Source organism: Rhipicephalus microplus, chromosome 6 (assembly GCF_043290135.1).
Source record: "Rhipicephalus microplus isolate Deutch F79 chromosome 6, USDA_Rmic, whole genome shotgun sequence".
Lineage (NCBI taxonomy): Eukaryota > Metazoa > Arthropoda > Arachnida > Ixodida > Ixodidae > Rhipicephalus > Rhipicephalus microplus.
In genome coordinates, this window is record NC_134705.1 from 172,272,698 (window position 1) to 172,298,753 (window position 26,056).

At 45.6% G+C, this 26,056-nt stretch overlaps 1 protein-coding gene across 1 annotated transcript in view; it reads right to left on the bottom strand.

Moving 5' to 3' along the window:
• Positions 1–6,106: 6,106 nt before the first annotated feature.
• eag (potassium voltage-gated channel protein ether a go-go) overlaps positions 6,107–26,056 on the bottom strand; it is a 142,666-nt gene continuing 122,716 nt past the window's right edge. The window contains exons 8-12 of the mRNA XM_075867914.1: positions 26,029–26,056; positions 23,768–23,998; positions 15,032–15,283; positions 13,887–14,105; positions 6,107–13,233 (exon numbers count right to left, since the gene is read on the bottom strand). The exon at positions 26,029–26,056 is cut by the window's right edge and continues 170 nt beyond it. Coding sequence (XP_075724029.1) covers positions 12,295–13,233; positions 13,887–14,105; positions 15,032–15,283; positions 23,768–23,998; positions 26,029–26,056 — 1,669 coding nt within the window. The 3' untranslated portion in view covers positions 6,107–12,294. The remainder of the gene's footprint in view (positions 13,234–13,886; positions 14,106–15,031; positions 15,284–23,767; positions 23,999–26,028) is intronic.

Below are 26,056 nucleotides of genomic sequence, written 5' to 3' on the forward strand. Positions count from 1 at the left end.
ACGACTCAATAACCAAGCTTGGCGTCTCAATGGTCATGGCACAAAAGGTGCAGTATAGGATGGAAGGGTGACAAGCACATAAGCTGAGCCTCCTATCCAGAGATGGCACCATAGCCAGAGCTTGAATGTTTTGAACAGTTCGTACGTGAACAAGGACCGTATAGTTACCCTAGGGTGACTTCGGGCTTTATCACTGAGTTAGTACAGATTCGTCACTAAACCTGTTCCCATTTATATATGGTATGTCTGCCCAGAACTCTCTGAAGGAGTGAACCCACAATGACCACTTCGGGTTTCCTTTTTCATGTTTGTAGACAGGGGTCAGTAGCGAGATTTTGACAACTTCTGTTGGGACATACCTGTACGCACTAGCATGGATGCATCGTGCTTTCGCTGGGTCATCTACAGTCTTCGTTCTAAACGAAAACTAAGTACGGAGAAGGGAGGCATGTGGGGAAGCGGGTTCTAGCTGTACGTATACGTGAAACCTCGCAATGAGGGAAGCACGATCTGTGCTCCGATATTTGTCACTAAAGATCACTGCTACTGGGCAATGCTGGATAAACAGAAGAAGGAGGATTTCAAATTGTGCTCTTTCCTTCGAGAAAGACTTCACTGTTGAAGTACTAATGGTGGTATGTCTGACACCAGGCATATGTTTCAGCTCTGCTTATGTAGAAAAATTGTGTCTGAGTGCAACTTACCGTAAGGTGCTTCCTCTTGTACCTCTTCCTTTTCACGTTGCTCGTTAGCAGCATTTAGGACTATTTTTGTGCCACGTACAGCAACGTGCTAATACGCTTTCATGTGCGCGGCTCCATTCCTGCGCCTGATGAACGCGTGCACATGAAGGCTTCCTAACGAAGTATGCCTTACTGGAGAAAATTTGGCACCTGAAAATTTGGCACTGGCATATGAAACATTTGCACGGAGTAAGCTTGAATATGCATCAGCCATTTGGAGCCCTCATCAAGCATACCTCATTGACGTTTTGAAATCTATACAGAACCGTGCGGCCAGATTCATCTCTTCCAGGTACAGCCGTGATGAAAGCATCTGTGTCATGAACTCATCCCTGGGACTCGAGTCATTATCATTCCGACGTAAGATTGTAAGGCTGTGCTTGTTCCATAGGCTGTACCACAACTTTCCTCAATTTCGTGGTAAACTCCTAAACCCCCCACATCGTACATCTCGTCGCCTTTTTAACTCATGCAGCAAGCATCCAGCGGTTGCATGGTTCAACTTCTTCTTTCAATTAATCTTTTTTTGCCCATCGCCATTGTAGAGTGGAATATATTGCCAGATAGTGTTGTCACTGAGCGTAACCTCATTGTGTTTAAGCAGTTGCTTACTGATCACCTCACGCTGTTATATTCATTACGACTTGACACGGTTCTTCATGTCTCGCTAAATTGTAATGTTTTTATTTTGCACCTAAACAGGTAATCTATTTCACTGAGATGTGGGTTTCAAATCTGTGACCTGACGAGTCTCGTGTCTAACTTTCTATGTTACCCCCCCCCCCCCCCCCCCTTATGTAATACCCCAACAGGGGCCTTTGAGGGAAAATAAATGATGATGACGATGATGAAACAAATTTGGGAAAGGATTTAACAAATGTCTGGTAATTTATGCTGATAAATTGATACATCGGCGCCTATTTGTTGCGAGAATTTCTGCCTTTTTTATTTTTAGCAATCTGGTGGCGACTAGTGTGATTTAACCAATTTTCCTAGTGCTTAGCCGTTTATAATCGCCTCTGTCGACATGACACGCCAGTAGCGGAGATTCACAGGTGCTTCGTCCCTAATAGTTGAGCCGGCACGCTGGCTGCTCCTAACGTTCGTTTGGAAGCGCAACATTGTGCACATGCTTAAATGAATAGAAAAATCGCTTCTGAGCTTTAAGTGTAATTCGAGGTTTAAATCTAATTACGAGCTCTCACCATAACTTCCGGTCAGTCACCCCATAGTCGCGTGAAAACAAAAGAAGGCAAAGATGAAGGTGCACGCTACTGATCAAGCAGTGTTGTTCGTAAAACTTTCTTTTATTTCCGTGTGGACAAAAACGAGTTCATAATAGAGCATACAAAACACAACATGAGTCGGCATGTAACGGTATTTTTCCACAACGAGACGATCTATGAGTAGGCGGCATGATTGTGTGGTCCTAGTCGTGAACCAGAAGACAAGACTCTCAGCAAGGGTTTAACAAAACAGGCGAAACAACAACAGACAAACGACGAACAGAAAACAAAACAAAAAGGCAGCTTCGCTGGAGATTTTCGCGAGAAATCGTTTCTCAAAGAGGGCGTGTTTTGTAAGCAATCCACCTCACTTAAAGTTGGTTCGTAAGTGCACTTTCATTATAACAAGGTCTATTTACAGGTGCTCCGCAAATCTTTCTAGGCTCTGAGAAAGCGCGGGCTATCCTAAGGCGGGGAGATTATCGGCGAAGAACACTAAATTGTAGGATAAATCCGGTGGCGACCCTAACCCCGGACTTGAATGTCTCGTAGTAGCACCCGAACGCAGACTTTCTTGCGCCCACAGAAGCAAACCTCCGAGGCCATGTAGAATGATGCGCGTCGTTGAGATCCCTTCCAACAGGTGGCGCAACATCCCAGCTTCTTACGAGTAGAACCATCGAGCCTTTCAGTGAACTAATTAAATCATTTCTGTATTATTATGACAATTAATTAGCTCTTGTTTTAGAGAAGCCTCTAACCAGACATAACCTGTTTTCAATATAACCTCTAACTGAAATCAGGATCATCGATTTCGCACCACTTTATATTTTTTAGACTTTCTGAATACTCGGTAAACTTGAAGTAAGCGCCCGACCGGGAGTGCGTGGAAGAGACGCGACAGTGTTGCTCACTGCTGGGTCCACTAAAGAAGAACCAGCTTGTTACCATGGGCGTTGGTAAAGCTGTATCGCACGCCGCATTGCACTTGTGGAGGTGAAGGCTTGGCGGAATGTATGCGAAGGTTTGTCTGGCTGATCAAACGTTGCGTGCGCGCAGAAAATAAAGTACCGCGGGCGAAAGTACGGAAGTACAAATGCGAATGCGACTGTGCAGTGCTGTCCTGTAACGCGTTTCACACGACGTCACTTCTGCCGGGAAGCTCTCGATGCATAATGCGTAAAGCCCAGTCTGGCAGCTGTTCCCGCGAATGCCCTTAGTACACTCACAGCCATCAGAAGGCTTATCCGATAGGCATATGCCAGCGTGGCTACCTTAGTATTCATAATCACATAGTGTTTATAATGTTTTAACTGCGCTACAACGAAGTCGCATATGTGACGCGAAAATAGCTTCATCATGTTCGGTATCAGTTATTAACGCGCTTATGTTCGTAAGAACTTCAGAAAGAGACGTATACGCTACATTTGCCGTCGTCGTGATGTTTCAAAGAAGGTCAAAACTCTAAGAGAAAGCCTTGCAATTTCAGACATCGCGTAAGTGTATTGGGCGTTAGTGTATTCAAGATTATGGGTGGGTTCAAGATTCAAAAGTGATTGTAAACACGTTGCGTCTGGTACGGAGCGGCCGTTTGGATGCTGGAAAGAAGGAATGAACTTACTGCATTATAGTGCCGTTTAGGCAACGAAACATTTCGGGACAAGGCCTGCCACAAAGAAACGATCGATGTCAGCGCAAAGGACGCCGTTGTCATAATGCAATGTTTGCGCCTGCGAATGTATCTCTCGCGTGACGAGAGTGCTGTGGGAACGATCGCGACGAACCACGAGAACACGCAAAGACCTGCTCATACATAACTGAGTTGGGGCGCACTGTCCACTCAGTTCGAACGGAAGCAGCTAGAATACACCACGTGAGGCGGTGAGAAGCCACTGGAAAGAGGGATGTGATCCCTTATTGCTCGATGGATTGCAACGAGACAACGAGACGGAAACACGTGTCGCCACAAAGTACTGGAAATGGTGTTGTCCTTCCGTCGCAGATCACTTGGCGGACGCCTCGTTACCGCAGGCGATGCAATGCTTGTCCTTCGATATTTAATCGTCTGAAATATGAACGTGAAAGCTTTTTGTGCGGGACTTACGTGAAAAAAAAATTTAAAGTGTTCTTGTTCTACTTCTTATTGACCTTCAATTGACACCGTGTAGAGCACCCTGGCCGTATTTTTGCAGAGCTAAAGGCTGCAGCTTTGATGCTCGAGGGAAGCACGTTGGCAAGAAAAGTGTGCTTTTCTCCCGATTTGTTGAGGTGAGTTTTATTTTGTCGTCCTTTCCGTAACGGAAATGACGTCATTTAAGTCTTGTTTGCCCTCGGCACAGCTTGCTACTAAAGGTAACTGTCGGAAAAGTGACGCAGTGATGATCCAGTCACCATCGTAATGACGCGTAGTACATGGATTCACGTGGTATTCGCGCTTGAAGCTTCGAACACATTGTGCTTGTGTTCCTTGTTGCGTGTTGACTTTTACTTCTAATGAAAGAATGGCTTGTTGTGCGCCTCGTGAGCTCACTTAAAGTGGTCAGCCTGGAAGGGTCAAGGTGGTGAAATTGAACGGCTAAACATTTGCTGTACTTCTCGCGACGAAAGTGGCTGCAGGTCACACGGGGTCAAATCAACGAAGCTTTGGCAAATTGATGTACAGTTAATCATTCTCATATTGGTTTTAGCGTCATGCATTGCAAGTCCTGCAGACAGTAGCGCCACATTTCGCTCATGTGTACTTTTAACTAAACTATTGCGGGTCAGGTGGTCACCATGTGACGGAAGTGACGCAAACGAAAGCTTTGCGGCTCGGTAATGAGTATAGAGAAATGCAAATTCCCCTCATCCAGTGCTTTTAAAAGTTAATCCAAAGCAAAAAAATAATTGTCACACTCTAGAATGCTGTTTCTGCTGTAGAGACTGTAAAGCACTGTGGCCAGGTTTTTTTCCCGAAAACATGCATTATTCAGCTCTAGATCGCCTTAAGATTGAAGAAGTCGATTGTCATGAGTACGAGTTTATAACGAAGTTAGCTACGTTGGCAAGCTAAGAGTATAACTGAAGCTATTCATAGGTGTGAAAGTGGTCCTGTGCACTGTTGCGGAATCATTGTGGTATACGTCACTGGCGTTTAGTCGGTTTAGAACGCACGCTAGCGTCCACCAATTTTTTAGAGAGGAGGGCTGTCAATGCGTCGACAAAAAAGCAGCTACAAAGCTGCAAAATGCAAGCGATCGCTTTTTCACCATGGACGCAAGCCAGATAATAGAGTGACCATGCCCTCCATTGCGAACTACCTTTAAGAAATTAGACTCTTGGCGTCTACAGACTATCAAAAGGACGTTTGCGGAGGAGAGTTAAAAAACACATCAATATCGAACGACTACAGTGTTGGGAACCATCTCGGTTACCGAAGAGAGTTGGCTGCTAATGGGAAACAGTTATCGATAAGCTTATAGAGAGTTATTATTGCTATATAGTCCAGGATTCGCGCTGTTCTTTGTATCGCCTCGCAATGCAGCACGAACTGTGTTTTGTTAAACGCGTATTTTTTTTTTTTGCCTGTAATCGCTCTGAACGCGTCACACCGCTGTGTACCGTACAGTGTACGATGCACATTGGAGGACAACGGTAAGAAGAGCTGCCAGACCGAGCAATCCGCATCGAAGAGCTTACATCACGTGGTCCCTGACGTCACCATAGCGAGCAGTATTGACCCCCCCCCCCCCCCCCCTTAAACCGTCTTTCATTAACTCGGTAAAAGGTTTTAAACATCGGCGGAACCTGTTTGATAATTGTAAACTATGGAACTTCCTGGGTGTGTACCGCTGACCGCGTTTCCGGGATGAGTACACACTTTCTACGGTCAAGCCATTGGTCCGCACATATGCATATGTCAAGCCCACGTTGCCTGTGAGACCTTAATAAAGACGCAGAGGAAACAAATAAGTCGAACCAACTTTGCGACTGTGAACAGAACGTAATATGAGAATCTTACAGCATACAGAAGAGTGAGAAATTCTTGCATATTATGCATGCGCGTTCGTCCCTGCGAAAGAGGCGTTGCCATGGCAGAAACAATACATGACACCCCATTGCGTATCGACAGAAAGCGTGCATGGAGAGGGATGTGAATTGAATAAAGCACAACAAAATTTATGCACATTTTTTGTTTTGTTTTAAGAGATCAATATACACTCGTTCCGAGAATCACAAAGCGCGTGATTACTCTCTTTATCGCCCGACATTTGTACACTTGTCAAGTTTTAACCCCGTAACATTTCAGCTGTAACAATCAGTGAAAGAGGTCATGCCTGTTCGCGACATCCTTGAGCGAACCTGCGATTTACACACATTCAAAAAAACAAAACATCGGAGCAACCAAATCGAGAGTAAACACCACAATCAACATTTATCGTTTGCGTGCAAAACTCTTTGCAATGAGAAAGACATGAATGCAGGGAGTGAGATCGACAGAGAGAGAGAGAGAAGATATAAGAAGAAAGCCGAGAGGTTAAACCAAGATGAAACCGATTAGCTACCATGCACACAGAAAGCGAGAGAAAGAAAAAAAAAAGAACCGGAAGGCGGAAACGAAGAGAGAAGTTCGCACCTCAGCGAAGCTTCGCACTCACAACGAAGCGCTCTATCTGTTCGCTTCGTCCTAAGCGCAATAGACAAACGTTGTGTTTGCGGGTGTTTACTATTTTCTTTTCTTTTTTTTGCATGCATGTCTTTCGCGCTGTCTAACTGCTGTCATGAAAGCAGTGTCCAACCTCTCCCTATGTGGGCCCAGCCTCCGGCCTTACAAGCGAGGTGAACCATTAGCAAATGGATGATGGAATCGACACTGTGTGAAACAGCCTCGCGTTGTCGAACACGCAGTGTATGATGAAAGCGCAATGTACTACGGTGCCGAACTATTTTTAAACGGTTACGCTATTGCGAGATCTGTGTGGTTGTCGAAGTGCATGTTTTATTGTTTATTCCGTCCAAGGTATACTATTGCCGAGGGACCTCAACACATCTCGGGAAATATAGCGAACCCGAGAGAGCGAGAATGAAACGAAGGAATCAATCAAACGAAAGAACCGCAGAAGGAACCGGAAATAATTTTAAGATGGTGTTTATAACGTTTTCACGGAGACTGCGGGGACAAAGTAGAACTGTGATTGAACGTAACATAACAAAGTGTTGGCGTTTGGAGCAAAATTGATTCGATTGACTTAATAATGATGAGGATAGAATCTTACCTTCGGTTATATATAAAAAAAGAAAAAGAGATTTACTTTAGAAGCTCATACATCAAATGGTTGCAAAAAATAATCATTAAATCACCCTACGAAAGATGTGACGTTTAACGAGCAACGAGACTTCTTGTTTCAGAATTAAGTGACAGGTGTTGCAAGGAAATCATTTTATGTCGTATGTGCAATAATAATAATAATAATAATAATAATAATAATAATAATAATAATAATAATAATAATAATAATAATAATAATAATAATAATAATAATAATAATAATAATAATAATAATATGAAGAAGGCAGTATTTGCATATCTATAAGTACACGAGTTCATGCAGTAGTGGTGTTAACGTGCATTGCTAAGGTCGTCTCCTATAAGGGGTGTGACTATAAGTGGCGATGTTTCAACGCAATAAAAAGAGAGAGAGGAAATAACGATGCAAGTATTAGAGCTACTAAACAAGAATGCTCCACAGGTAAAAAAAACAACAACAACGCAGTAATTACATTGGCAAAAAAAAAAGAAATCACATTGAATCTTTGAACTTTCTGCACTGGAAAACAAGGTTTGAAGAAAGAGAGAGACTTACCATTAGTATTGTTTCTGCATATTCTGTTTTTTTTTTCTTTCTTTCCTAAAGAGAGTCTTGCGAGAGTACTATATAATATCACTCGGGCACAGGTTCTTTTCCGAGGCGAAGTAATGTCCATGGATCACAAAGGTTCGTGATTGGTCTGCGAGGCGCGCCATCACCACAAGCACCGAAACCACTATAGCGGACGTCGTGAAGGAGGAGGAGAGGCACGTACGAAGGAGCCCGTTGTGCACGGAGGAAGGAAAAAGGTGCCGTTGTGTCTCAACAGTCACGTGATCACGTCGCACGACTCGAGAATGAACACAAAATGCTCGAAAGGGACACTATAAAGGAGCACCGAATCAACCTGACGCCCTTTTACATACGTTGGTAACGTTTTCTCGCATACTACCTGCTGATGCAATGTTCGCAAGGACGACCGTCGGTATAAGCACAGAAAAATGAAGCCACCAACTCAACTGTCTTGTTTTTTTTTGGCTTACATTTTGTCGTTAGTGTGTGTACCACCATAACCAAGAACAAGGTAACATAATATTACAAAATATTGCAATGTTTGGTTGTTATTCTAACTTCGGGAAAAAGATCGGTGAAAGAAGGAAAGAGCCGAAACATTATTGCGCGATCTACGTTTCCCGCAGCTAAATTCTCGGAGGTGACGCTCTGTCAGGCGCGATTGCTCCTCGTGATTGCGATGCTCACGCATAGGGGGCGCTACACTTCCGCAAAACGGCATGAGGACAGTGTTTATTGATTTTGCAGATCACTGACTAAAACGCAGTCAAGCTGCAGCTGTCCTACAAGAATAAACTAGACTTAGTCAATTTCGGTAATAATATAAGCGCATGAGTAAAGCAGTTGAGAACTATTATGAGCGAGAATTTGTACGCCACAGAAGACAAAAGCGTGTTTTGACAGCGGCATCCTTTTCAAACTCGGCAAGGACGTCAAAAAGTGACGTCCTGGACTCTTCGCCATCACTGGGGCACATGCCATGTCGCCCGATTCCACCACGCTGTCAAACTCGTTCCCTTGACAGCTCTGATTGGCTTCAAGTGGTGCTATTGCAGAATTTGAACGACATGGTGGGATTCGTCCGCATCTGGAACAGCATCCCAGTTATATGATGGTTAGCTTGATTAGGTGCTCGTTTTAGTGTCCCTTAACAACAACAAAAAAAAAACAGTAGAGGGCGTTGCTGGGCGTTAGCGAAGCAAATGACGGCACAGAAAGACCAATGGACGTTTCCGAGCAAGATGAAGGCGGCAATAGGAAATTCGGCTGACAACACTGTCCATGTACGGAATGCAGCAAATCGTTTGTGATCTCACAAATGGAATGAACGTTGGTCACTGGACAGGCTAGTTTTTACGCCATTTGGAATGAGCGAGGCTCTCTAAATTACCGATCAGCTAATAGAGGATGGGTTGGCATTTTGGAAAGACTCGAGTGTCTCTTAGATGCTACAGACGATAAGCACTTTTAACTCGCACGTTATGAATGGTCGATCTCTGCGAGAGAGGTTATTGAACAATGTACATTACTAAAGGACCACACAAAATTAATCTTTACATCCATCTAAGGAGAAATCCTTCGCTCTCGCATTTGTGCTCCAGCATGTGATTAGAAAAAAAAAAATGTCCAACCATTCAGAGTACTTAATAATCTACTATGGGAGAGCATAAAGCCGCCCCTATACCACATACTTCAACATGCAAACGACGCTACATAAAGAACGAGAAAAAAAAGTATTGCTATGTTCGTGATTTCCTATACTGTGCTCCCGCAGTTATGTGCCAAACGATCACTTGATACATCGCTCTAAGCCGCACAGGTCCACGTGGCCATGAATTTGCATCCAGGTTGATGCGTTTTTCCGAGTACGATAAGTTTGTGTAAGCATATCTTTTTCGCTCACTCTGGGCCTTCTTCGTTTTTACTATGTCAAAACTTAGAAAACAGATCGTGTGCGTCGTCACAGACAGCAACGTCCCTTCACTTCTCAGCAGGCAGATCAAAGGACACAGGATAAATTCACTTTTGTCCAGCAATGATCTACCATAGGACACCTCAGGATTCTGATCGCCAATTCAAGGTGACCAAATCGTTACTTGCGTTCGACGCAGTTCCTTTGGAATTCAATAATCTCGAACAGCGAACCTGCTAAAGACTCTTCTGTCGCCAGTAGAGAAACTGCAGGTGACACAACGAAAGCTGCTTCTCAGCGTGCCTGAACATGGCGGCTAAGCAGCTTACGCAGGCACACAATACGAACATTACCAGTGCTATGCAATACTTCAGCAGACTATCGCCGTTATCGACTCGCACCTTCGTTCTCAACACGAGCGTGTGCGCTTGATCCTGTCTGCGTTAAAGCTTATACCGTGATGTGGCAGTACTCTAATACGGCTAACCCCGCAATGACGCTATAACGAACTATTAACGCCATCTGTTAGCAGAAACCATTGCCAGTCCTGCAGCCGTCGTATGCCTTTTTCTAGCAGATGACCTGTACTTTGACGTCGCCGGTGTCGCACATGTTTACCACGGGTATCCTTTTTCTGCCGGGCCATCTCATATTAGTTTAACAGATAAGCCAGCGTGTGCTTTGATTCCCGCGCATGCGCGAAAGAGATTCCACAACGACACCGTGCGGACGAAAGGCGCAGTCACCCCGAGCTGTTAGGAACCTGGGGTGCCGAGTGTGAAAAAATAAATACCACTCGCTGTACTTCATAGTGACAAAAAATGCACGTGCTTTTCAATACTTGCGAACGCGATAAAAAGGAGTAAAAGCGAAAGAAAACAGCTACAGACTTCTCCGCGTTACTTTCCACTATAGACCGCATATTTTGATTCTCGTGCAAGCGTTTAGATCAAACATGCCAAATCTTGAGTTCATTTATCTCCTGCCGATTTGGTCAGTGGGGGCTTGATTACGCTACAGATCATGGCGATCGGACATTGGCGGATAAAGACTGGAAGAACGCAGTCGGGACCGTTGGATTCACCTGACTCGCATCACGCCAGCCTTAGATGGCTGAGCTCTAAAAGCGACGAATATTCGGGTGTATGCGTATTAAGAAAAAAAAAAAAAAACGAGGGTAGTAATAAAAGGGCACTGCGTATGACGAACATAGATAGGGGAATGCTGAAGATGTGCACTCTTGTAGTACTGCGTTGTCTGAAGTTGTGTTGCCTGAAGTTGTGGGCATGTTCCAGAACACAATTCATTGCTATAGTTTCGCGCTTTAGTTTGACCGTATACCCGACTTACGTGAGGTAAATGCCACAATGCGCGGACCACACTACTTTGGGGTGACTCGCGCTGGCATCGCCTATAGGATGTTATTGCAGAGGTGCAGCATCCAGTTTACCAGCGAATATACAGCAATAGTAAGTTCAGGGAAGAACGAGTTGACAATGTTGTGTGGCATGTACATTTTGCTCGAGTTACGTCTGTTTTCGCTTGGGCTGGAATCTAAAGATACTCGCCAGGACTTCGATACCAACAAGTCCCGCACATGCGTTTACACTCGCGGTTTAGCAACATGGCAACACCCAGCCGACGTCACTGGGAGCCGTCTACAACGTGATGCCAGAACGATTGAGCAGTGCAAGTCACCGGAGCCGCGGAAGGGTGGTAAGAGGCAGTGTAAGCTGTAGCCTTTGTGGTTACTTTCAAGGGAACAACTTGGACTCACCCAGAGGAGGGTGCGGCTGATCACAGAGTCTGATTACTATGCAAATGACAAAAGGACTAATCACTGAAAAGACAAAAGCCTCGAGGAGCACCGTGGCGGGAGCAAAAAAAAAAGGGGGGGGGTCACAATTCTGCTTTCAGCAGCTACTTCGTTATCAGATCACGCTGAAGCAACGCCCTCTACAACAAAACCAGTGCTATGGAGGAATGAATGAGCTAGGGAAGACAGCAACGCGTTACGAAGCCAGCCTCTGCAAGCGAAGGAACTATCCTTCGCTATTGGCCTCGCTGTATATCGGCCCGTCAAAGGACGTCTGAGTCCTTATGGAGAGTTGTTCTGGACATTGTCGAATTCCGCCATTGGCCAACTAGATAGGCTTCAAGGCATGCTACGCCATCTGTAATTATCTTAACAATGCCGCCGTTACGGCATTCGACAATATCACGGAGTTTGACAGTGTCCATAATAGCGCATTAAGTCCACTTGCGTGGCGGGAACGCTCTGGCGTGCCATTCACGTGTGGGCCGATGCTCCTCCTTGCATTTGGCTTCAAACGCGTCACGCTATGCGCTTCCACCCGGATTTTTCCTTCCTTCAAGATGGCTAACGCAGTAACTGCACGCTAAATCAACGCGGATTCTGAGAAGAAAGTAGCAACAAAACAAATGTCGCGTCGTCCTCACGCCACCCCCCGACGGCTTGCATACATGTCGTCATGACAAAAGCACACAGACACACACACACACACACACCACAAGATGACCTCGGCGTCACGTTATTGCTGCTTCTCGGGCTGTTGCTGCGACGACGAAGGTGAGGCGACATCGTGTCCTGGTGTACCACACTCGGTGTCCTGTTCGGCGATCTCGCTCTCAAGCATGGCACGCACCGCCGCCGAAGAGTCCGTAGTGGCGGCCGAAGTTTTATTAGAGTCCCTGGCGTCCTTCGTCTTGTGGCTGGACTTGCGCTTGAGCGAGTGACTGTGGCTCTTGCCATCCGAGGTGTCCTGCCTCGAAGAAGTCTTCCCGCCGCCTCCGGCACGTCTGGAAGAGCACGAAGTCACCGTTGCACTCTCGCTCGCTACGTCGCCGCAGGCCTCCGGTGGTGGGTCTCCCCTCGGAGGCGAGGAAGGCCCGCTTCCGCCACTTCCGGTGCTCTTGAGCAGTTCCATGAGGTGCTCGTCTATCCTGGACACCTTGGTGTGCAACCTCTGCATCTCCATCTTGAGGTCTACCCTCATGTCCATCAGGTTCGCCAAAAGCTGCTGGTAGTCGCGCCCGCCTCCAGCCCTCGGAGACAGGAGGCTTTCAGAAGGCTGAGACGGCGCCTGGGGCGCCTCAAATGGTGGAAGAGGAGGAGGCCTCTGGGGAGGCTGTTGTTGGCAGTGCTGATGTTGTACTTGTTGCTGTTGTGGGTGATGCTGGCGAGGCGGAGGGCCCTCTTCGCTCTCGCTGCCCTTGCCTGGACTAGAAGTCTCTGGCTCTGCCGTCTCTTCGATAGTCTCGTGCTTTGAGCTCATGCTCTTGGCCCACTTGGACAGGCCCCGTAACGGAGTGGTGCCGGTGGTGGCCCCGCCGTTTGAAGGCGGACCAGCTCCTCCGGAAGCACTGGGTCTCGGCGGAGGAGCGAGCGTGGTGCTGGCGGCCGCGGCTGGCTGTTCTTTGATGGATGGCGTCGCGGGAGCGGCTGTAGGTACCGTCGGCTTGACGATGACCTGTGGTAGAAAGGTTTAATATAGTCATCATAAGAGAACTTAAATGCACCGGGAACGACTATGTGAGGGGAAGGGGTTACAGACCGTGAGAACGACGTCATTAGGGAACTTCCGATATTGTAGTATTGGTGATGAGCTTGAGCTATGAATGTTCAGAAATCATCTGAGTGTAATCTTCTAACTTAAGTAAAAACGTTGGTGCTACTATAGTCCTCTGTAGGGTTTCGTGTTGCCTTCCACTTCATGGGTTGTATTTTAGATTAAACTTGGACACAACTTTGAAGCTCACATGTTCAATAAAACTGCTTTTTAAACGCGACAACTTTCCGCTCGAGAAGAATGACTGAACAGCTGTGTCATCTGAGACAAAGAACAAATGACAAAACTAAGAACTTGTGGCCGATCTTAAGGTATTTTCATTCCGTCTCTGCCCCATCTTCTGAGTCTTTCTTCTCTCGCTAGAAAATGTTGTGTTCGATGTTCCCACTAGCCCAGCTTACTGCTTTAAGCACTATTCGTTATTTTTGCTGATGCTGGAACGCTTACGCTCTCTCGGAGAGCGTAAGCGTAATTAACGGACAATGTCAGTTAATTATGATCTTTAATTGCATTCGATGCACACAATTCAGTTAATTGAGTGCACGTGTCGCTACCTGGTGCGGCTGTGCGTTGTCCGCCGGCTGATTCTCCTTGTTGTCTCCGGTGGAGACGGAATCCGATCGCAGTGCCGCCCAACGGGACAGTTTGGGGGCGTGTGTAGACGTGGGCGGAGCCTCGGAGATGTGCACCACCTTTGGCACCGACTGGGGCTGAGGCGCCAAGCCGTCGTGGCTACTCGCCACGATTGCGGGTACCTGAGACGCCGGACGGACCTGAGGGGGAATGAACGTTTAAACATGGCCTTCGAGATGAAGAACGTGTAGACTCAGTATAACCTCACAAGAGCCAACGAAATCCTTGTGACGAAACGTTTTTTTTAGTTAGCTCCTGTACTATCAGAATGTCTGTTAGGATTCCGAAAAGTTACATGTTATAACAAATGCATGGGCTTGTACAAGCACCTCCGTATATGTACAAACCTAGACTCAAGTGGCTGGCCCAGTCGTTTCGTGATAAGCATCCTTTCATTGACGCAGTACTAGAGGCAGATTTACTTTTTTTGTAGCATAATAAAGCAGAACCTCGTTGATGCGTTCGTGTTAAAAACGCGGGAAACAACACTCTGTCTCAGCAAACTTACAATACGAATTCACTGAAACGTCATGCTGTTTCGCTTGTAACGATATCGCGAATTTTAACACCGAGAAATCTTGCGCAACGAGAACCTATCAACAAGGTGCAGTGCTGCGTGTACACTGCAGGAAACAAACAAACAAACAGAAAAACACAGCCATTTGCTTTCTTAAAAAGAACTCTTCACCAGAAACAACGCCGAAAAATTGTTTCTACAAATAGATGTGATGGCGCATTTACGAGCCCACACTTAGTGAGCAGCATGTCTTCTTCCGGCAATATGGCCTGTCGAGATATAGCAAATGATTACCCGAAGGTCGCAGGTTCGATCCCGACAACGGAGGTCAAATTTCAGTGGATGGGACACACCAGGGGCCTGAATACTGTGACATGACAATGCACGTCAAAGAACACCAGATGGTTGAAATTTCTGGAGCCCTCCACAACGGCGTCTTTCATAATCGTGTCTTGGTCTTGGGACTTAAACCCCAAGGTATCTTTATTAAGATATACCAAAGGATAGAGGGATACGATATAGAGCTAAGGGGGAAGAAAAGGAACTCACCAGGGCACCCTTCTCGACGTCGGGTGAGGGCAGGATGGCGAGCGGGGAGGAAGGGGCGCGGCCGTGGTCCCCCATGGTGGGACCTCCTCCCGCCGGAGTGGTCGCCGTCGAGCTGGCCGAGCCGTTCTTGCGGAACTTGGAGAATATCTTTCGCACCAGGTGGTCCTGGGACAGTTCCTGGAGGGGCTCGTGCTTGCGCCTCTCGGCGAGTTCCTTCTCGCGCTTCACGTCAGACACCTTGCGGAAGATGAGCTACGGGACGAGATAAAAGGAAGGAGAGAAGTGAAGGACGCCAGGAGGAGAGTTTATACCACCGTAAGTAGCACAGTACGATAGCACGACAAATACAAGCAGCATACAAAAAGGAGGTAAGTCATCTTGTCGACCACAGATTGGTGCGCTCCGTGTGAACTACGTTTCCGGTGCGCCAAAGTCCTTTACCGAAGTAAACAAAAGGCAGCTCGTGAAACGTCAAAAGCATTTTTTTTATTACGAAAGCAGGCGGTGATTGTATAAGCGACACGTCCATTGCGTCGTACAATGCTGAAATGAAATTTCTGTCGCAATCAGTGACATACCCTCAATCTTGACCATCTCCATTTTTCGTTGTGAACATGTGTCTGCGCCACCTGTAAATATACACCATTGTTTTCGAATCGTTAACGTCGCCATTTTGAGCGTATAAACCGATTCTTCGCCAGTTTTCTACGACGTAATATGAAATTGTCATCAAACGTTGAATGTGCTAACCCAACCGTTTCCGAGCGTGCCAGTTCACCGTAGCCCTGTTTGTTTATCTGATACGGATACAAAACTGCATCGTTTTCACTCAAAGATGGCGGCACATAACACGTTTGGAAAATGGTCGACACAAACATGCGGATCGGCCTTCAATAAAATCAGCTGTCGCTTGGCACCAGTGTTCGTCTTTTCCTTTCGGCACTCTGTTTCATTGTTCTACGATAACGTTATTATTCGAACAAAAACTCATCCAAGATTCAACTACTTTTAGCAACAGAGAACAAGAGAGATAACCAGCATGTCCAAGCCCTGTGCCATCGTAGAAAGAAAAGCAGGTTATGATAGCCGAAACTATACCGCGTGAAGTGTGTTTATCATCCTTCGGAGTGGTCCCGTAGAAACTGGCTTCGAGGGGTCTCCTAGAATCCCATGAGGAACGAGGGACCCGTAATACTACAACGACTTTACCTTGTGATTAATTCTATTTTTGAAGTTCTGAGTCACTTCTGGACTTCTGGAGTCGCAAGCGCATGCTTACTCCAGAATCCCAGATTCTACAATGCGCGTCGACTTCTTTTCGACTGCTTTTGATTGCGCTAGCAATATGGACACTCGAAGCACGTGTTTTTCGTCGCCATCACTGTCATGTTCCGTACAAAGTCTTCTGTTGCCTCCGTGCACAAGCATGCACTGGAAATTTATGAAGGTTTAGAAGGAAATGCGAAACAAAATTGTTAGCATTACGTTTAACTACCTCGGACTGCACTCAGTGACATTACTGGCGAGCACTGGCTCACACTACTCGACGTAAACTCGCACTAACCAGCTCTGAACAACACTATTCAACAGATGACAGTCAGGCTTTCGACGATTGTTTGTGTCAGTATGGGGTGATGTGCATGAGGTATACCTTTCGTGACGCTGGCTTCAGGCAAAATAATTAGGTATTACATTTTATTTCTTGTCTCAGCTCATTCTGAGCGTTAGAAAAAAATAAAGGAAGGAGCACAGCGGTTACCTCGAAGCTCTTCCACTAAGTATCACTAAGCTCTTACACGTTTACATAGAGTGAAAATTTTCATTACACGTGGGGATATTGTAGGCACCTTTATAATAAAAGAAAAGGCCGCGACCTTCAACGCTAGAGATAGTTGGGTGTTTGCGGACCACTCCTGAGCGTCTGAAGCTGTCAGCACTTTCAACAACAACGACAACATCAACAACTGAGTTCATTAGAATTTACAAGGAGCGGCCTTTTCAAAGCCACGGCGTCTTGTTTTGGGGCCAAGGCATCTGCATCATGAGCCTTTATTTTTATTTTTTTTTCTCTCCCTCTCTTTACCTCCCCTATTAAAAAGACTGCTAATGGTTACAACAGGCCAGTGCTGCGATTCGCATCAAATAATAAACACAGCACACTGAAAGGAGGATGTAAACGAAAAAGAAAGAAGCAAACAAAAACAACGTATAAGGAACATTCGACTCAACGAAGATGGCGAAAAAGCGAAAAAAAAAAAAACAGATGGGGAAAGACGCGAAGAACACCGCGCCCCATGGGAGACAACGATGCATAATGAAGGTTCCAATCTTTCATTTTCTCCCAAGAATGCTGTTTTTTTTTTAATGGAGAAGTGTATGAGCGAAGTACGCGAGGGAAAAAAAATGAAAGAAAAAGAAGAGAGATAAATGAACGTACCAAATTATGAATTGAGAAACCGAGAGAGAAAAGAGATGGAGGAAGAGAGAAGCACGAAACGAAGGGGAAGAAGAAAGGAAAGGGCGCGGGAAATTAGAAAAATTGAGAGAGCTGAAAGTACAGAGGTGCATAAAAAAATGATACATGGGGAGACTAAGAAAATAAGCTAGGGGAGTTAAGGAGTTTAGAAGAGCGCCCTTGAATAGAAACAAGGATACAGGGGGGGGGGGGAATGACTAAAGAAGCTACGAGGGTTGAGGATCTTAGAACGCTTCTTATGCGTAGAAAACAGAACGCGTTGGAAGAATGAGACATTTTAGAAGAGTTTCTCGCTGGATAAGTTTGTGCATGTCTATGTTTAGAACTACACATACAAACGAACAAATGCAGGAAAAACGGGAGGAAAGAAATTAGAAAAAAAAAATACAAGGACAGTAAAGAGAGCTGCAGTAAATAGGAAAAGATGGGGTAAGGACGCAGACGAAGCCGTCAAGGGAAGAGATAGGGAAGATAGTGCATAAAAAAGGCGTAGGTACGGGAAAGACTGAAAGAATGGAGAAAAGGGAAGAGGGCTATAAAGAAATAGAAAGATGGAATTGGCATGAAGAGGAGAAGAAGAAAGGAGAAAAAGGGATGTGAGAAGGGACTGCGTGTACAGGGATAAATAGGGGGAAAGATAAGCGAGGCTGTAGAGAAACGCAGAGGAATCGAGTTGAGAACTAGCTTATTAGGGAAAACAACTTAGGAAGAATGTAGGTATCCCAGAAAGATACAATAGGTACAGAAGGAAGGCGACAGCACAAGAGTACAAAATCACGAGGGCGAAATAGGGATATGATGAGCTAGCAAAAGAGTAGACGTAGCATAAAGACATATTAGTCAGCAGGGTTGCATACGAGACAAAGAAGTCATAACACGAAAGAAAACGAAAACGAAGAATAATAAACAGGGAGATAGAGGAACGGAGGGAAGGAGAATCCCATCGCGTGCTTGCGCCCGCGCTGTAACGTAAGCCGCGCAGCGCTGGGCATGCATGTATAGGGAATGCCTTTTCCCCGCTCAAGAGCCGCTCCCACCCCGCACGACAAGCGGGCGGGCGGAATTCCGAAGTGGAAGGGATTCTCGACAAGGACATCTCCCCCACTTCCCCGCTCTCGACCCTGGCCCCGTTTCGAGCCTCCCTTCCGTCTCCCGAATCGGGACGCAGATGCGTAAAAATATAATAAGCGAAGGCACACGCCGTCATCCCCCAGTGATCCGGGCCAGGGGTGTCGTCGGCGATGGGTCAAGGGCCCTCCTCGGCGCGTCGCGTTTTTTTTTTTGCACGCACGTACACGCTGTTGTCCCGCCGCTTAACCGTTTAGAGGGATAGCGCTGCGTTCGGAGCTTTTCCCATTTTTGCTTTTCCCCCAGCTCCCCACATCCCCAAACTCTTGCGTGAATGGCCGCAGGTAAATTGAAAAAGGAAACGATACGACGTACGCGAACGGCTCTGAAAGAATGAATGCGTCAGGCACGATTTCCCGATTCTACAAGTCGGTCCCGACTCTTTTCGCTCTCTTCTCTCTCAGGGTATTCCCAGATATCCCCCCTTTTTTTTGTGGGTCAGGTCAGACGGCTGCGAGGAGGACGGTTGCTATAAAAAGGTTGATAGAGGCAAGGCGCCGGCACGCGTTGCTATAAACGGAAACGAGGCGGAGGCGTGGGCCCCGCAATTATGAAGCGGCCGAGACGCCCCACGTACGCGATCCGTGCCCGGCCCGGCGAAAAGGTGTCGAGGACAATCTGGTTGTCGTGGTATATACGTCATCGCTCGGCGTTCACGCGCGGCCCCTGTACGGGGCCGGGGAATATTCCTTCGCGTGACAGAGCGCCTGGGCGGTTAACATAAACGCCGGCGGCGTTTTCTCGGAGTAATGGATGCAGGGACGCACGCTCGGCTCTACGGTATCGTTCTAGGATATTGTTCTAGGTCAAGAAAGAGAGAAGCGTGCTTGAGCGAACGGGAGTGGCCATTGTATGTGCGTGAGTGTAGAGTTTCCTAAAATTAACTAGAGGGAACTCTGGCACTGCGATAGTTCAGCGACCATGGGAATGATGGGTACTACACAAATTTGCCTAGTCTTCGTACTCGCGGGCGGCGAATCGTACTTCCGGCTTCGTTTATTGCCGGTTACGTTTTTGTTGTGAAGGAAAGAACGAACCCTTTTGAACTTTGTGACCAGATTGAAAATGGTAATCCTAAAAGAATAAAGTTGTGACGCGCAAACGCTGAACATTTGCTGATTTATTTTTCGTGAGAAATCAGCTCCAAGCCACACGAACGCACATGGAGCCAAAAGCAGGGCAGAAGTACGGAGATTAGGCAAATCCGTGTACTACCCATCATTCCCATGCTCGCTGAAGCGCCGTGCGTTGCAGCTCCCATAGACACTAGCGCCAGAGTTCCCTCTAGTGTATATTAGGAAACTCTATGTGCGTGAGAACGTCTTTTCGCCTAATGATAGGAAAATGAATCTCCAAGCAACTTACTGGCCTCCGCCAGGTAATCGATACAGACGTTTTCAGGAGGCAGACCCTAACGCTATTTTTCGCCTGAAGGCTATAACTAAGCGAAGTAAAATTTTGGTGGCACGGCAGTGGTAATAAGTGCTATTGGTATGAAATTCACTCGCAACGCATTTTAAAGGTAGACAAAGTTCTATACGAGCTCAAAAGTAGTTTCAAAATTAGTTAAGCGTTTTAAAATTTTTTTTGCAATGATCAGAGAAAGAAGAGTAATAACTTCACCCAGAGCACAAGGGAATAGAAATACAAAGTCTGGTCATGCAGGAATATTTTTATGAAGGCTAATTAAAAGAAACGTTGCACTGGTTTTTTTAGTATTTCTATACCTAGTCTTTGTTAAGATACGCTGTTCAAACAGTATCGCAATCATGCGCAACTGTAGCTACTTACACTTTGCAGAAGTGGAACTAAAATTGTGAGCGAATAACAAAAACTGAATTTTTTGTATTTCACGTTCGTCGATATGTAGAAATTGGCACTTAAGAATGTTTTTTTTTAATTCCAAAAATACAAATTCACCTGGGTTACTGATCCTAGTTCAAGTTATGTATATGCCACTAATTACTACGTGTGAATTTTTCGCACTTATGTCCGCTAGTTCTGGTGAAAAATTTACGCCATATTTAAAAATATTGTTTAAAAAAACGCAAAAATTGCGTAAACGTACACGCGCCTTTCATGTTAACGTGTCAAAGAAAAAAGAATAAAAAGTTATTTCCGAAGCCGCGAGCGCTACAGTGTGACATATAGTCTGAAAAAAAAATTCTATCAGGTGATTGCACGATCCGAATTCAGCTTTTTGACGAAAGAAAGTCTCGGCCTATTTTAACTCGGCGCTACGCGCACCTTGTTGGTTTTGCAGGCAGCCGCGATTGTAAACACTGCCATGTATATGAACCAATAGTACTTCTATTTTTTTTCTAAATGTCCGCTGTACCGATCACAGCGGGAGACTCTGGGTTTAAGCTGGCGGCAACTGTAGTCGAAACACTGAAACTGTGTTTGGTACACGGCGTGTGATCAGAAGGTGCCTGCAACTGGTACAAGGTCAGTTACAGATTATCTGAAGAGCTGCGGAACTGGGTACAAGACTTTAAAGGAATTGTAATTACGCGTCACTTTTACAGCAGAAGCAGTTATGAGATCACAAATCAGGTCACGCGCAATTGTCCGCTGTCACCGCCGCTGCCGGTGTCCGCAACCACATCGCGCGAAATTGAAAAACAAAAAACCTTGCACCAGAGACACAGTGGGGCTCGAAAACAAGGTCTGCTGGGTGCCAGCCCAGTATTCTACCAGTGAGCTACGCCGGTGCTATTGACTTGTTCGCAAACCTAGCAGAAAAGACACAGTGGGGCTCGAGCCCGGGTCCGCTCAATGCCATCCCAGTATTCTACCACTGAGCTACGCTGGGGATGACGACTTGTTGGCAAACTTGCCTTAGGCAGGCTTGATGTCGGAAAGGCAATCGCGCTAATACGATTTACAAAGCGTTTTAAAACAGCGAAAGAACAACCAGTCGTAGCACAATGCGAATAGCGTAACGAGTGGGCCGTCCGATGCTCCAGCCTATTACAAAAGCTTGTTCTTGCTCCTCTATTAACGGTGGCGCATACTCACTTCAGTCATTATTCCTGATCGTCGTCAGCCACTGCCTGAACGATTGGCACGAAACTCCTTGCAAGTGTTTAGCGGATACCTCGCTTCTCAGAAGAATGACAAAAAATAGCACAGTGAATGCCAGTATACTACCCAACAGTTTATTATTAATGCCCTAGCGGGTATCATTCAAGTGTGCTTGTAGTAGTTACCCAATAAGTGTTTTGAAAAAGCTCAGAGAGGCCGCTCTTCTACCCTTCGCTGTGACTGTGCTGCGCCTTTCGCGCAAGCCTGGCGTTCTTTCGTCTCTCCATCACGACTATACTTCACCGCATCAATACCAACGTCTTTCATTTCATCTTGTGGCTACTATTAAGTTCTGATTCTCTCTATCTCTGTCTGAAAGTAGGAACATCAACGGTCAAGAAATTTACCCCTCTGCTGCCACCTTTTGCCGACCCTTATGGTATTACGCCTTTAAAATGTTACTATTGAATATACACATGTGCTATAGTGACAGTTAATTGAACGTTGCATATTTCTTAAGTATTTCGCACTGATAGGAATTTTAGAGAAATTTAAACAAAGCGTACTTCCCGCTTGCTTGTTAAGCTGTTTTCGCCGCATAAAGCACGTTCTTGCGGCAGTGCACGCTTTACAATAACTCTTGCAGCCTGGCTTTGTTGGCGTTGGTATCTGTAATGCAGACCGAATTCTCGAATTTTCTTTTTCAGTTTAAGCACCCTGACCAGTTCCGGGCCATTCGGATTGAAACGAACGCTTGAACTTGATACATTTAATTATTATTGTTGAATTCGGCTGTCCTTGAAACACACGAGACTTGTAGATAAAAGAAGAGGAATTTACTTTGAACTCAGAAGAACGCGCATGCTCCACAGACTACGGAACGCCACGCAGGCTAACTGTACGTGAATATCATCGTCAACGTCGTCGTTTTATCCTTCGCGCAACAACAGAACACGTACATCTGCTGGTGTCACTAGCAATTTGCCAACATTCTGAATCTACGGTTTCATAAAGCGGTACTTTCTGGCAGGTACATTCTGGGGACATTTACCGTACAGTTGGGAGCAATATAAAAGGGAACACCAAACTCTTGTTCAATAAGCGATTACTTGAAATGTAACGGTATCGATGCGACGTATGAAATTACCAGGCACTTGTGCGTTATTCAGTATTGGGAACGCTTATGCGCATGCCAACTTCGTTTATACGCTGTGACCTTTACCAAGTGATTTCGATGCAGTCTTTCCTCTCATGTTGTTAACAAATGTCTTGCTTCTTATTTGCATTATCGCCTCAATTATGTCCGTCATTGTCATCGCCACCATCATCAGTATAGTTATAGTTATTATTGTTTGTCAGTCTCTCCAATTCGTCGACTTTGTTTGACCAGCGCGATTGCTGCGCGGGATGGTTTAAGTATATTCTGAGCTATTTTAGATTGCCTTAATTACCTGTTACCTAATTATGGTTTTTGTAGCACTATAACGTTTCCGCACTTATCGCTAGCGCTTATCTCGAACGAACTATTTTCCGTAAGGATTTTTGTCTTGGCTAAATCCAAGAACGAGGAAATGTTTAGAGGCATTGCACCGTACATACGTTACTATCAATTGAAGCAGCTAGCTATAACATAGCCGAATTGCCGGGGTGGCGAAGAAATCGACACCGCCACTTCTGAAATTATGAACATAACAGTCAAATTTTCTCCTTGGCAGTTTCATTCCTCTCTCTTTCGTTGCTATTACATATTTCATCAGCTTCTCCATTAACAAAGCTGCAGGTGTCTCGAAGGCAAGGCAGACACAGAAACGCTTAAAATCGAAGCTGCCTGCATTATTCCAGCAAGACACTTGCTGAGCTATAGACACCTGTAGTTTCGTTAATATAGAAACTTGTGGATCAATCGGAAGAAGATTCATGGAAGTTAGAAGGAACAAAAAATGAATGGATGAACGAGTACATAAGTACGCAGACATACAAATCGGAATGAATAAACAAGAAAATGAGCGAATGAGTGAGTGAGTGAATAATTGAATGAATGAAAGAATGAATGAATGAATGAATGAATGAATGAATGAATGAATGAGGAAGGAGCTTACACTTACCCTGTGCCTGAGGTTGTATGTGAGCAGTAGGTTTCGGGCGAAGGAGTTGGCGAACGCGTGGTAGAAATTGAGCACCTCGAGCAACTTGTCTCTCTTGATGGAGTGCAGGTCGCAGTAGGTGAGGGCGCGCACGTTGGCGCACGATTGGCCAATGGTGGGCTCCTTCCAGAACGCGTCACCGAACACGTCACCGCGACCCAAGATGGCGACCACCTCGTCGTCCTGGATCACCTGCACAAACAGGAGGCCACCGGATATTCAGAAGACGACAGTGAGCGCATGGTATACGGGTATTTATTCGCATACAAAGGGGTACCAGGCCACCAGCGATAAGAGCGTCGTAGTGTAAACAAAAGAAAAAAAAATATACTAGGACTGTGCGGATAGCGCGGCACAATCATAGCAAAAGCTTGAAGAGCGGCTTTTCTAGAGCTCATTGTAGATTTTATTTGGGCTTCTAATACAAGTACAAATGTAAGGTACATACTACGTCATACGTCATCCTCAATTTTGCAATGTAGGAAAGCATAATTCATGACATTGTTCGTATTTTGCAGAGAAGCGAGGCACTCTCTACGCTGCTGTAAAGCATTGTGTGCACGTTATTGATGTTGTGGATTATGACTATGAGTAATCATGGCTCATCCCTTTGTGACGAATGGGAAAATTTAAATCACCCAGTCGTTACGCTATTCCCAATAGGTGCCGCCTGGTTGTAATTGTCCTTTTCTGTCACGCAGTATTAAACCTACTACGCTGGTTCTTTGCATGACATGGCGTCTTTGTGGTGTGTGTGTGTTTGTGTGTGTGTGTGTGTGCGTGCGTTTGTGTGTGTGTGTTTTCGAAGGAGTTTCAAGCACCGGTTTGGCTCTGTTATAGGAGTCTCGAATGCCATGAAGAGGGCTAGGTTTGAAATTACGCTCAATCCTCAATATTTTTTCCGCATTTCGTGTGATAGTGGTTACGCACATAGGCGGACAACTAAGCTACTTAATCTGTTGTTACTGTACGCTCATAACACTTTTAACTGTGAAGGAGTGCGCATTTACTCTCATTGATGCCGGTACGAGGTGTAGAAGCTTGTTCTACTTATCGGTGGGCCCGAGTGAGAGCCACGTTGGTAAGAGTGATGGATAAGTTTTTAGCTTGTCATTCAATCTATGATCATCATTCAACTTACCCAGTCCGTTAGTCAGTGCATCACTCTGGCACCTGATCATTCAGTTCATTCGTCGCAAAGCCATCAATGACTTAGTCCGTCAGGCACAGACACTGGCTAAATCAGTGAATTATATCGAGTTAAATATTGAGTCAACCAAGGAATCAATCAGTAGTTAATCCTTCTTTCATTTAATTCGTCAATGCGGTGGGACATATAAATCAGTAAATCGCATCATGAGGCACATAATGATGTAATAATTTAACAAATAATTCTACTGACTTGTTGACCATTTCGCGAATAGATCTGTCCTCATAAGGTTACCCAGTCAGCCAATCAATCAGTCAACAGGTTGCTCAGTCAGTATCCAATCACTTAGTTTCTCAATCAAATGAGTCGCTAATGAATTCGATAAAGTACAGGCAGAGCAAGTTAATCTATGATTAGTATATAAGGAATTAAGTACTTGTACTCGTTAATAATTTTACGCATCAATAACTTATTTATTCAATAAATAAATCTGCCTTTCATACGACAGGACACTATAAATTGATGCCATGTGGTAACGGGAATACATTTGAGAGAGAGTGACGAAAATATTAGCTGGGCTTTAGAGCAGTTGGGACCGAAAGACAAGACTACCGTTGGCCCCCTTGCTCAGGTGGCGACCATATCTTTGAGTCTTGGCGTCCTTTTCAGCAAGCCGGACTGCCCAGAGTGGGCCCTCCAGACACGAGCAGCAGGACCTCCCACTGCTCAAGCATGGTTATCTCATAGAGTTAACGTGTTGGCTAGGTATTTGATCACATCACACGAGAAACAGCGCACTAGACAAGGACAGAACGGGCACAGCGTTTCGTGTGATTGTACGTGTGCACTTTCTGACGTGATTTCTTGCGCTGTTTCTCATGCGATATGGTTATCTTAAATTTAGGGTTGGTACTGTTTTCGGCGGAGTCTGTCGGTGCGGGACGTGCTTAGATAGGACGGTGGAGATTTCACGCGAGCCACCCCTTGCAAGGTTTGCATTGCGTTGTATGAACGACCGAGCAGATACGACTACGCGTTTCAAGTGCCTTCGTCGCGTGGTCCAACAACCTACCTCCAGGGAGCCGGCGACGACGAACGAG